A 13258-nucleotide genomic window follows, 5' to 3' on the forward strand; every position below is an offset into this window, starting at 1 on the left:
GTTAGACCCCCCGAGCCCAGGATCTATCACTGTGTTTGAAAAAGGTGAGAAGAGATGCTCTTTAGGGAGACTGTGTACACCTGGCTACTTTCTGCTGTTCGTTCTCCTTTTACTCCCCCCGAAGCCACACAATTTTTTGTGCTACAGTGTCTCTTCCCAGGCCTTAATTATGATCTATTTATGGACTTTTTGTCCATGAATTTGTCTAATTGCTTTTCAAATCTTCTGCTACCTCCCCTAGAAGCAAGCTTCAGAACTTCATGACCACCTGTCTTAAGTGCTTACTTTTATGTGTCTTAAACTAATTTCCATACTAGTTTTATCAAGGACACCCTCTTTGTTGTACTGCAGGATTTTAAGAACAAGAGCTTCATGTGCAGCTTATCCATCACCTCTAGGATTTTTTAAACCTTGACCATGCTCACATCAGCCTCTTCATCTCCAATCTGAAGTAATCAACTTTTTCAGTCTCATCTCATAAACCACCTGGTCTATCCCCTTGCTCATTTATTTGCCTTTTATAATGTGTTACAGTGTAATTCCACTACATGTTCATGAGAACACAGCAACTACAAATGAATGCAACACTCAAGCTGTGGGTACACCACAGTTCCAAAAATGGGAAAAACGATGCCCTCTTTTCTGACAACATCCATCAGTTTTTGGCTTTTTTCCCTGCTATTCTCATAGAGCTAATAAATTCAGACTACAGTAACCACTGACCTCTGGGACTGCCAGTTGCAAGTTCCGTATCTTGTAGGAATAGTTGAGGCTATTTTCCATAGCTATACTACTTTACATTTACCCACATCAAAGTTTATTGGCTAATGTCTTGCTTAATCACTCAGCTTTGTGAGTTTCTTGCCAAGTGAGGCAACAGTTAGTTAACCAGAAGAGCTTAATGTCACCTGCAGAGCTGGAGATCTCAGTTTTTACTCTCTTACTCATGCCATTGAGGAAAATTTTTTAAAAAACTAAATCCAGCATCATTCCTTGGGGAATCATACTGCTGACTCCTCTCCATCCCAAAAGATGACCATTTTGCTTCCAATCCTTTAAGCAGCTTATAAAGATTGCTCCTGTAGTCCTGTGTGGATGTAGTTTCTTGAATATCCTGTAACGTGGAACCTTGTTGGAGACTTCTATGTCCACTAGATTCTCCTTGCTCAGGACACAACTGAAGCCATGCTGACTCTCTCCCAACAACCCATGCTCATCCAGGTGCCCAGGGATCTCATTCTTTTTTATTGGCTATTACAGCACCCGAAAAGGAACTCAAGACTCCCTAGCCTGTAGTTTAAAGGATCTCCTAAAAAAACCCTTTTCCACAGGCAGGAATTACACTGCAGTCCACCAGTCCTCTGGCAGAGTGGCTGTTTAAAACAACAGCTTACGTACCATGGCAAGCAGTTCTGTAACTTCCCAATTGCGTTCTTCCAGGAATCTCACAAGTGCCACCCTAGATACGTGTAAGCATCTAACATACCTATTTGGTCTTACATTCTTGTATATTTCCTTCAACTTGATCCAGCTTCTCTGACATCTCTGTGATAAGGAACATGCAAGGTACAAGAACCCCTGCAACACTTCCACTGGAAAGGCCAATGCAAATAATTCACTGAACTTTCCTTTCATAGCTCTGCCATCCCCGAATGTGCCTTTAACACTTGTGTTATCAGATGGTCCCACTAACTCCCTAGCTGGCTTCCTGCTTTCGATATATTTCAAGTCGCTTTCAACATTAGTTTGAACATCTTTTCTGCAGAGCTCTTCAAACTCTTTCTGAGCACTGTTAACTTTCTGTTTACAGTCGACCTGCTAGGCTTTAGGGCCTCCACTGGTGTCCTCATGCAGGCAAGCTTTCCATTTTTAGTATTTTTAGAATAAAGAAATGGCTGCTTCTCTGTCACTGAAGATGACAATGAAAACTGAATGTAAAAAAACCTCAAAGAACCCAAAACCTAAACCACACCCTCCAGAACAAAGCAGCAAATTCCTTCCAGAATAAATGACAATGCAATTAAAATCCAGGTATTCCTTTTCTTTAAGAAAGGTATGAGAAGTGGTAATTATTGTAACTTTTGATCACAGCTGTAGCAAGCCAGCATGTATCTGGGAAGAAGTAAGCCCACTGCACAGTAGCATAGTACAAACCCTGTGCACCACTTAAATCCTGCTTAATCCAACAAAATAGAGTCTAAGTGGGATTTAATTAGCAGAGAGGCCTACTCTAGCCCTTATGAGCTGGAGTGAGTTTCACTTTTACTTGTCAGCTGAACTTAAGAGTGGTTTGAGATTCATTACTTGAAATTTTACATATTCATCAGGCTGGAAAGAAAACATATTAACGCAGAGGGATTGTTGCTGAAAAAGAAAGACCAGATCCAAAATGTGAGTGAACTCGGGTGGAAGTGTCTATGAGTGCAGAAAGCTATTGCTTCCCTGAACACTGCTGCAAGGGGCTGCTCACTGTCACCCAGGGCTCAGGCAGAGCTCTGCAGGGCAGGCACACTTTCACCTGCCAAATAGAGCAATTCTATTGGACTTTCAAATGTGTGTCTGTGACATTGAGGAGTTACGCCCAAGAGCAACTGAATTTTCTGTGCATTGAAACTTTTTAATTATACAAAATATAAATCACATTCCATTATCTTATTTATTTTTCTTTACTTATTAAAACCAGAAGATACTTAATTTAAAAATCATACATTAGCACATCATTGAAGGTGCAGTTTTTGAACGCACAGCAGTTAAGATGCCAAACCAAAGATTTTGACAGTACAGCTATTTGAAAGCACAGACCTTGATTTCAAAGGGAATGAAGACTGCAGCAAAGTATTCTTCCTCAGCAGAATCACAGTCTTGATTGGGGGCCTCAGTTTACTAAATTGTGTGGATATCTACGTCACATCTATACAGTAGACTCTTTGCAGAGAATTAAGAGGAACAATCACTCAAATAAAGATGCATTCCCTTTTTGCTTTGAGTAGAAAATATGATGCCTTTCAGACTCATTTCTCCATCTGTCTCGCCTTCAAGGTTTGCTCTTGCACATATTTTCAGAGCATGCCTAAAGGCTTGCATCACAAAATGGAGGCAGATGACCTACCCCTCTCCCCTTGACAAGTTCAGTGGTTATAGAACTCACCGAGATAAAAGTGGTTATAGAACTCACTGAGATGAATAGATTCTCCACTGAATATTACTCTGTTATACCCAACTTTCCATGTATCAAGACTCACAGAGTGGCATGTCTGTCTGCAGCTGCAGAAAGGTGCCTAAGTCAAGAGGCAGGAGGCATTTGTTGTAGGGACTACTGTAGCTGTACCTGCTGCGATGCAGGGCTCAATGGATTCAGCTACCAGATTGTCCTGGTTTCAGCTGGAATAGAGTTAATTTTCTTTCTAGTAGCTGGTATAGTGTTATGTTTTGGATCTAGTATGAGAAGAATGTTGATAACATGCTGATGCTTTCAGTTGCTGCTGAGTAGTGTTTATACTAAGTCAAGGATTTTTCAGCTGTCATGCCCAGCCAGCAGGAGGGCTGGAGGGGCACAAGGAGCTGGGAGGGGACACAGCCAGGGCAGCTGACCAAAACTGGCCAACGGGGTATTCCATACCATGTGATGTCATGCCCAGTATATAAACTGGGGGGAGTTGGCCTGGGGGGCGGATCGCTGCTTGGGAACTAACCAGGCATCGGTTGGCGAGTGGTGAGCAATTGCGTTGTGCATCACTTGTTTTGTATATGTCAATCCTTTTGTTATTACTGTCATTTTATTATTATCATCATTATTATTTTCTTCCTTTCTGTTTTATTAAACTGTTCTTATCTCAATGCATGAGTTTTACTTTTTTTTCTGATTCTCTCCCCCATCCCACTGGGTGGAGGGGAAGTGACTGAGTGGCTGTGTGGTGCTTCGTTGCTGGCTGGGGTTAAACTGTGACACAGACACAGATGCCCAAAAGACGAAAAATGCAAATAACAAAAGAAGCTTTACTTTTTATTGAAAATGTAAAAATCATGTGAATCATGTACAATATTTTCTCATAAGGAAAATTTTAGCTGTTTCATAACGTTTCACAAAACTGTAAAACATTTCATTTTTATAAAGACTTTTTCATAAAACAAAGATAAAACTAGAGTAGTACAAAGCTATTTTCTAAATCATCAACAGAGAACTGAAAGTGTTTAACAGATTAATTCATACAAGTGGCAGGAGGAAAGACTCTTCCATTTGTAAATCTGCAAGAGGACACAAAAAGGTATAGAGGGGCATGGGTTTTTTTCTCTCAAAACGTTTAAAATCAAGTGACATGTTAAAACAGTACAGACGTGGATTCATAGGATGGTACAAGTTCTAGGACTGCGTTTCTCTACACTACCTCAAACAGTGCAACAGTGATTCAGTGTAAATCTCTACAGTGTTTCATTGATTCAATACTTGTGTTCAAGTATGTGTCCATGAGAATGATCAAAATCCCTACTTAGCTATTTTAATTTTCTTGTTTATAATATGTTATAAGTTACAGTAGATTATCCCCTTCAGTATGTTTCTAAATCAAATGAACTGATTTCACAATACATTCTGTAATAACCTGTTCAATAGTTAGCTTACTCACCTCAACATCTGTTGCAAAATACACAAGATCATTCTGCCTCTGAATGCCAAAATTATAATAAAATTAAAAAGGGCTTTATTTCCATATACAACAAAACTATTCAGCTAAATTAAAATAAATTCAAGATAACATGACTTTTTTTGGCAACAGAGAGACGACCCTACAGAAAATAAACATTTAAAATACTAGTTACTATTTTTTAAAAATTCTGATAAATGTATCCAAAATTGTTCATATAAAAATTAATTATGAAAATGTCAGAGGATAAAACAAGTTGGCTGTCTAACCAAAACAATTAAGGATGTCTGGCAGGCAAAAATAAATTAATTTGATTAAATTACATGTAATCTGATAATATTTGGTCTGAAGAAGCGTGCATGTGTGTGTACGTGTGTGTGTGTGTGTGTTTATAAATAATAAGATTGCAAAGAGCTGAGAGGCAGCCAGCCTGACAGAGGTCAACTCTTTTGTTGCATTTTTTGCGCATAAAAGTCCCTGCACGTCTCACAGCACCGCTGATACCACCTCATGTCTTGACAGAGGTTCTTCTCTCTAATCACCCTGCAGTACACAGGCCACTGGTCTCCCAGGCACTTGAATGTTAAAGCAGCTGTGAAACAACAACAACAAAGTAAAAAATACATTACTGTTACATTTATTAGTGACGAATCAGGTAGCAAAGGTGACAAGGACACCAGAAGTGTATCTGGGGAAGAGAAAGGAGAATAGATGTAGATACTCAACAAAAGAAAGGCAAAAAAAAAATCCTCCTGCCATCAATATTTTCAACATTACAATTTTTTAAGGCCAGGTTAATTTATGAATTGGATTAAGTTGCATTGAAACTAATTGCTTTAATGTCATGCAGCTGTCTCCTCATGAGAGAGTGAAGCCCATCTTTCTGCCCTACACAGAGGTGGGCTAGGGCTGGGGCCAGGGCTATGTGAGGGCTGCAGAGCCAGCTCCAGCAAAGCCACACGAAGCAGCTGCTCATGCTGAAACTGCCCCCTGTCTGAGACAGAAGCTGCTACCGGAAAAACAGGAAGCCTCAGCTTGAATAATACCAGAATGGGGTTCTCAATGACACCTATAAGGGGATTTTTTTAATCAGAGGCAGGTGGGGAACTGTAGGAATTAAGGCATGGAGACTGCTGCTGGTGTTCTGATCTGCTTTTGCTCAAGAAATCAAGACTTTGTGCCATGTTGTCAATGAATGGAAACTGAACAAAACTACATGATGTCTTACATCATCTTTCTCTCTAAGTGAAATAATCTATTAGACCTTTAGTTTTGTTTGGCTTCTCTGTTCAAAGGAACAGAATTATGTCTTGCTAGCTTGAACGCTGCAGATGCCACGCTATGAGGCACTCTACAGTTAGCAAGTCCCATGGTACATTTCATAATGTAAATCCATTTTATCTAGAAAAATGAAACTTACAGTATGGAATCAATGACAGTTGGTATGTTGGCAAATACACTTGTCCAGGCCACATTTTAGGCTTTTCAAATGCACAAACACTGTGTATTTCTTACCTTCCTGACCTTTTCCCCTCCTCTCCAAGTACATTCAAAATGTTTGTTGTTTGTTTTTTGTTTAAATTGTCTTCCAGTACATTGGTCTGACTACATCACCCTCTTTTTAATAACTCCAATGGGTCTTCCCTCCTCCATGTCAAAGTCAGGCTACTAATCCTTACCATCACATCTTTCATATCTTATCTTCACCCAGTTATTCAGGTTGCTCTATTAGTAGTCTGTTGCTGCTTTCTAATTGTGGGAATCCCTGACTACCAAATTCTTCCTCAGAAACCTTCTGAAATGACAAAGACATCACACAGCCTGAAAAGCTACTATTTGGTTTACTCTACCTCCTCCCACGGTTGTTGTAACTACTCAGCTCTCTCTAGCACTCATAAACATTCAGATGCAGAAGCCTGACTTCTGTTGTATGCCTGTTGTATAAAACGGGCATATTTTCATGTGTGTTGTCTGTTTTCTTGTAAAGCTATCTTTTAATCCACCCACCTGTTTTGCTTATGAAAGCCTGTTATAGTGTTATCATAGAAGGACCTGCTACCAAATTTGGCTCTTTGCTTATTCAGTTATTCAAGCTGTAGCACATACATGAAATTAATATGGGAAAACAGTGAAAAATAGGGCACAAGAAACAGACATAATCCAAAAATCATCATAAACACTGAACCGAAAAAAAGGTCAATCTCACAGAAGATTTGAGTTACTCTCTTTTTTTAGTAGAAGGGAAAGAGAAACTGAGAGCTTATTTATAAAAGAGTAGAGCTGGTGCAACCCAGATCAGCTTCCACTAGCCCTACCCCCAAATCCAGAGGATCTATACTGCATAATAGGAATGGAACTGGCGGCCAAAATGATCAATATATTCAAGAGAAGCATTTTATTATGTATTTTGGAGATGTTAATGTTTCTGCCAGATTGGATTCTGCCTCCTGCTGGATGAGGTTGAACTGTAGATTACTAACACCAGTGCTACATAATCCATTCTATGAGGACAACATAGCCCAATCTTTTTTTGTGCCCTTCACAGCAGGTCAGTCAAATTTCAATGAATCTGATGCTATATTTTTTCTGTGAAACTTTGTGATTCAGTTTACTCTGTGACACAAAGCTGCTTATACCTCACCAGAGGTAGAGCGTCAGTGATGGAGGGATGGCCTCTTGCTTCTGAGAGATCAGCTGAACAAAGATAAAGTATGAAGGGCAACCTTACAACAATGAAATAGAGCAGAGGGCCACAAGCAACAGCTGCCATCTCATCCAGCGAACTGAAACAATGACTACTGCACAGAAATGTTTAAGGGTTAAAAACTTCAAAGAGAAATACCCTTCACTGACTTAAAGGAAGGATTACATACAGCCTGAAATGTTAGAATTGCTTTCCATGCAGTAGTAATCTATTTGACAGGAAGGTTTATCTTAACAAGGGCTCTGGAAAATCATCTGGAAAGGGTATGCTGTCTTACAGTAAGCCTCTGAATATTCCCCAGTCATGCTCAAGAAGCAGATGAATGATTTGGGGAGCTAATGGTAAGACCATCATCAACAACCCACTAGGAAATAATAATTAACAGAATTAACAGTTCTATAGTTATGCAGTAACATAATTTCTTTAAGACCAACAGACACCTGAGTTCCTCCAGGAACAGCAAATCTCTTCATGTTAGTAATTTTCCTTCACATGTCCTAATCCATCAGGCACAGGCTGTACATGTTTGAACTGAAGACAAGTGGAAAGAGCTATTTGTATTTGAGGAACAAATAAGGGCCTCCTTGATCTCAGAAATATCACAAGACCATAGTTTACAAAACTTTTAAGAGAAAACAAGCTATTGTCTTACTTTAGAAATGTTGATAAAATTGAGTGGACAAATATATATAAACATATATAATATGTTTATAATGTCTCTAATATAAACATATTTTCATCTAGGATGTTTTGTGTCCATAATATCATACAGTCCCATAACATGGTCCTTCCTTGGATGGCAAAATGCTTCACCATTCTGAGGTACAGTCTCTGATGTACACACTGGAAAACCAAGGCAGAGGTGATTCTCTGCATAGAATATGCATCTTCTGAGTCCTAGCCCTCTGTTTTTCAACTGGGATTGTCATTACTCTATGGAGAGAAAGAACTAAAAAGACATTTCCAGTGGGAATATGTCATTTTCACTGCTTACCTAACCTGGGTGATGTTATTGTGTTAACATTAATTTTCTCATTGCAGGGGTGGAGATGACAGGGTCTGTAGGCTGCAGGCTTTTCTGAGGAAAAGCATTCATTGCCATGCCTTCCCGTGATCTTGTGCATGCACTGGATGACTCGGGACTGCATCCCTTTGCCACAGGTGACAGAGCACTGGAACACACAGAAGACACACATTCATTGGAAAGGTATTTTTGCCTGTAAACATGAAGGTGAAATGCCAGTCCAGCTGAAGTCAGTGGCTGCTTCTTCAATTGTCAGCATTCCAAGATTTCTGCCTTCCATTCCATTAGCTAAATGAAAAACAATTTAAAATGCACAAATAAATTGGCAGTATTTATTGAAGGACTGATTCCAGCATCCTGTTGCTGTCAAGGTCCATTTTGTAGAGCCTCTGATGAAACTGAAATGCAGCAATGTGCCTGAAGGGAGCAGAGGCTGTTCTCCTGTATCTGTATTCTAATTTACTCTTATTAGAGGTGAATGTGATGGAAAAAAAGAAAATGCTCGCAGGCACTGACACAGAGAAGCATTTTTAATTAAGCCATTACTCCTGCCAGTGCAAAAGTGCTTTTCCTACTGAGCAGAGTGTATGCCTCCCATCTTTGCATCACATTTTCATGTTTTCACTTGTGTTCCACAAATGAAACACACAATGAGATATGCTGCCTGGCCTTTAATCAACCTTCCCATCTTGTTGCCACAGAGAATGAAGTGAGAAAATAAAACAGCTGAGCACTGTAACGACAGTAATGTTCTACTTGTATCGCAGTAACATAATATATTAGAACGAAAACTTGGGCAGTGCTGTATAGATGCATAAAAACCTATTCCAAACCAACAAAATACATGCTTTCCCCTTTGCTGACGTTTTGTGAATAAAATTTCACAGGGCATGAATTATTTTTGTGTCCGTTGACATATGTTCTATTGCTTTATCTACAAATTCATTCAAAAATTATGTATTGCAATTTTCTCCTACCTGCTAATGATTTTGATTCAAGTACCCACAAATTTCATTAAGATTTGGAGAAATTTACTATAGAGGACATCTTCAAATATTAATCAATTTCTTGCAATGAATGATATGAGCACTGGCTGAAAATTTATGCCACCACAATCCACATAATCCTAAAAATATTTTTATTCTAAAAAAAATCTTAATTACGTAAATATTCAGTACACATTTCCTCGGGAGGCCTCAAGAGGCAGGTGAAAAAATATTGAAATGAGAGAGAAAGACAAGGAGAGTGTGCTATAACAAAACAGGTTTCCCAACCATCCTGTCTCAAGATGGAGATGGAGAAGTATAGTTTTCTGAAAAGAAAGAATAAATTTTGAGTGTAGGAAACACTAAAGGGGTTTTTACCCTTTAGGCTTGTTATCTATGTGCTTTTGAGTGACATTTTAAAAACTGTTACTTGGAGGAAAGATTTACACATGCCAAATGCGAAATAGAGGGCTTGTACCCAAATATGTACATCAAGAGAAGTAAGACTTGTGTCTTTTGGACTCTTGAGACTCAACAAGGTCCAAAGCACACTTCAACTTGTAACCACATGAAATCAAATACTGGCATTCTAGTGTGCTGCTAGAGGCAGCAAGTGGACTTGATTTTGCTTCTGTTCTCAGTGATGTATATCAGGAGTAACTCCATACAGTCAATAAAGAACTATAATTTCTTGCAAAGTTAGTCAGATACGGCCTGCATGAGCCAAGGCATGCAAAGATATTAAATTATGAATACATAATTTTCTATTCAACAGCAAACACAGCTTAACATATGGACAAATATGCTGTTTACAGGAGGGAATCCAGCTAGTACTTAAGTCTGTTCAAAGTAGATGTCTGTCATCAACTTTGAATTTAGTGTACTACTTTTAAATTGCATGAGAAAAAGCCTCTCAACAGAATTCCTTTTCCTGAATTATCTGCCTTTTCCCTATGCAGCAAAAAATAATCTGACTTCCTACAATGGCCAACATCATGCATATGGTAAATGTGTATAATCACACATATACATACCCAAATTTGATCACCAGTAGCAGCCAGAACATCAATCTTAATCTTGCAAAAATTCCAGCCACTTCTTGGACTCCTCTCTCCATAATTTCAGAGAGGTTTCTCTTTTGAATATTTTAATGGAATATCATGTGAGACAATGGAACAGTGAAGTTAAAAAAACCCTAACAACACAAAAAAACCCCAGACCTGAGAACGAAGGAAAGATGAAGGTAATATGATGAAGGTAATACAATGAAGGTAATAAAATGAAGATAATCTTTAAAGATTTTCACAATGATCTTAACTTAAGAGTAATTTTGCACACAGTATTGTATTTTTTTTCCCTTCAGTAAAACACTTGCATGTTTATTAACCGAAGCTAGAGTACGTGTGAGCTTGTAGTATGTATGTATCTTCTTTTATCAGCTACAGAGGAGGAGGAGAAGACAGGCAGGTGGATCTGGTACATAAGATCTCCTAAAAATAATTTATCTGTCCTTAACCTTTGGTTATCCTAAAATAAGTAGGTGCAACCTAGCCATCTGGAGTACTGGAGAGAGAATGGGATTTGAAAACACTAGACTTCTGCTGACAAAATGGGCTCCAATGGTTTATCTACTAATTGATAATGCACAACAATTCATCTATGCAGGTGCCTTTGTGAAGAGCACCCTGTCAGCAGTCATGTCTTCTCTATATCAGATGAGCTCTGGCTTGAAAGCTTCTCATGACTGCAACTGAGAAAATATGCAACAAGCAGACAGATCTCTCTCTTGGCTAATCAGTGTTTAGGGCCTGAGTTTCTATGCAGAATTTGGCAAGATTTTGGCATTGAAATCTTAACTGGTGAATTAACATCCTTTTAATGACTGAGTTGTGAGATATTTCAAAGAGTGTTATGAAGCATTATAATGTAGTTTTCTATCCAAAGCTGTATACATCTTGCTAACAACTAATTTTAGTCTTGTATGACCTAGTTATTAACATCCCAACTTTAGAGGAAGAAACTGACACTAAAGGATGATAAAATAAAGTGTCTCAGTTCATATAGGAAATAGGTGGCAAAGCAGGAAATAAAGTAAGAAACTTGCCTTCTGTTTCATCTTCTTTTCTTATCACAGAAATGTACTAATTTTTAACTTTGTGTTTATTCTTATTTTATAAAACTGAGAATTTTTACTAAGTCTTGTAAGATATTTGGGGAAAATTGTGAAGAGGCAGGGCTACCACATTGATTTGCAATCCAAAACTTTCAAAGCCAGCCTGATCAGTTTACAAGTAAAGAGAGGTTTTTCCAAACCACTAGTTTTTTAAAATCAACCAGGGATTTGATAGTCAAGCTGTGCTCTTCCCAGTTCACACATCATCATCATCAGCAGTGTCTGACTTCAGAATTAAGAATTCTACTGATTTGAAGCCAGAAAAAAATATCTTTTTACCATATCTATATTATCTCACATTCAAAGTAGCATGAAATAGTACAAAATAGGGAAAACACACTTCAGGTATGGCATTTAGCAGTGCATTTGCTAGCTACACAGACAAACAGTGAGATTTCTGTTTGTCTCCATGAAGTGGTCTTAAACATGAATTTGTATTGCAAATACATCAGCCAACTGCTGGTATAACCAAGACCAGCCACTGAATATTGGAGGATAAAAGGAATCCATAATATTTTTTTTTTTCACTCTGCAAAGGTATGGACTTGGTCCAATTTCACTAGTAGACATCTCAACTTCTGCAAACCAGCTAGATGCAACTCAGAGCAACAGCTCTGACCCTCATTTTGATACTCATTTTACTACATAGGCATGTGTACTATCTAGCTGAAGCAGACTCCTCCAAAACTGTCTCCTAAGCTTGTCTGACTTTTGGATTTCTCTCACTGAAAATATTGAACCTGAGGCAAATAATTTTCACTGGATGTGCAGCTGTCACATTTTAGGTAGCACTTGTGGTATGTAGCTAAAGCTGCATAGCTTCTGTATACTTCTGGAGTTTCCATGTTTAAAACTGTAACAAAGCTTTCAAGTTACAGGAAAGAAAAAATACTTTCACTTTTACATAGTTAAGCTGTGAATTTAATCAGAAAGCAATCTATCTGTCAAAACTGCTTGTATTTTCCATGACTTTATATATAAATAGATATATTAATATAAGGCTTAGTACACAAAATTTACAGAAAATGCCCACTCCAAACCAATCTGTAGCAACTTGCATCAACTCAGCAGATCTCAGATTAATTTCAACCCACAGCTTTTATTACTAGTGAATGAAGAATACTTTTCTATTGCACTTCTTCCCACTTCCTCCACCTCCCAAATGTCACTCTTGCACATGCTGTACTTTTTTTTTCTGGTGGTGAGTTAGATTTTACTTCTGACTGTTCAGATGACCTACACTTTAAGGCCATGTAGCTGATTAGTAAAAATTCCCGTAGGACAACTGTGTTTGTAGGTTTAGACTAAATGTTCTAATACGCAGCCAGAAGTTTTTTATGTGGCTGTTAATCTGTGCATTTTGGATGCAGTCCTAAAGGTACTGTAAAACCGTTCAAGCAGCAAGACATGTAAAACATTCCTGTTAAAGATTACAAAAAATTCCTGGATAAATATAGTTAACAGCTATTTTTTTAAAAGTTTTTCTTTCTTTCAAATAAAATCTACCCACCCTGTTTGAATTTTGTCCTACTTTTGAACTTCTTTTAGACATAATTTCAAGGACAGAAACCTAGGCGTTAAATATAACAATCCTTACACTTGGCATGCACACCCGTTACCCAAGATTCCTTCTTCCTGTTCCCTGCCAAAGATATATATTCTGGAGAGAATACATATTCCCAAGGCCAACAGCTGAGGAAGGTGCTGTAATGCCTTAGCCGCTTCCAGCTG

General features: G+C 38.3%; 1 protein-coding gene across 1 annotated transcript in view; it reads right to left on the reverse strand.

Annotated features, from left to right (window-relative positions):
- Positions 1 to 3903: 3903 nt before the first annotated feature.
- ADAMTS19 (ADAM metallopeptidase with thrombospondin type 1 motif 19) overlaps positions 3904 to 13258 on the reverse strand; it is a 149916-nt gene continuing 140561 nt past the window's right edge. Inside the window, exons 22-23 of the mRNA XM_069776630.1 lie at positions 8339 to 8516; positions 3904 to 5232 (exon numbers count right to left, since the gene is read on the reverse strand). Of these exons, the coding sequence (XP_069632731.1) occupies positions 5081 to 5232; positions 8339 to 8516 (330 nt within the window). The 3' untranslated portion in view covers positions 3904 to 5080. The remainder of the gene's footprint in view (positions 5233 to 8338; positions 8517 to 13258) is intronic.

The sequence above is a fragment of the Haliaeetus albicilla genome, chromosome Z, assembly GCF_947461875.1.
Source record: "Haliaeetus albicilla chromosome Z, bHalAlb1.1, whole genome shotgun sequence".
NCBI lineage: Eukaryota > Metazoa > Chordata > Aves > Accipitriformes > Accipitridae > Haliaeetus > Haliaeetus albicilla.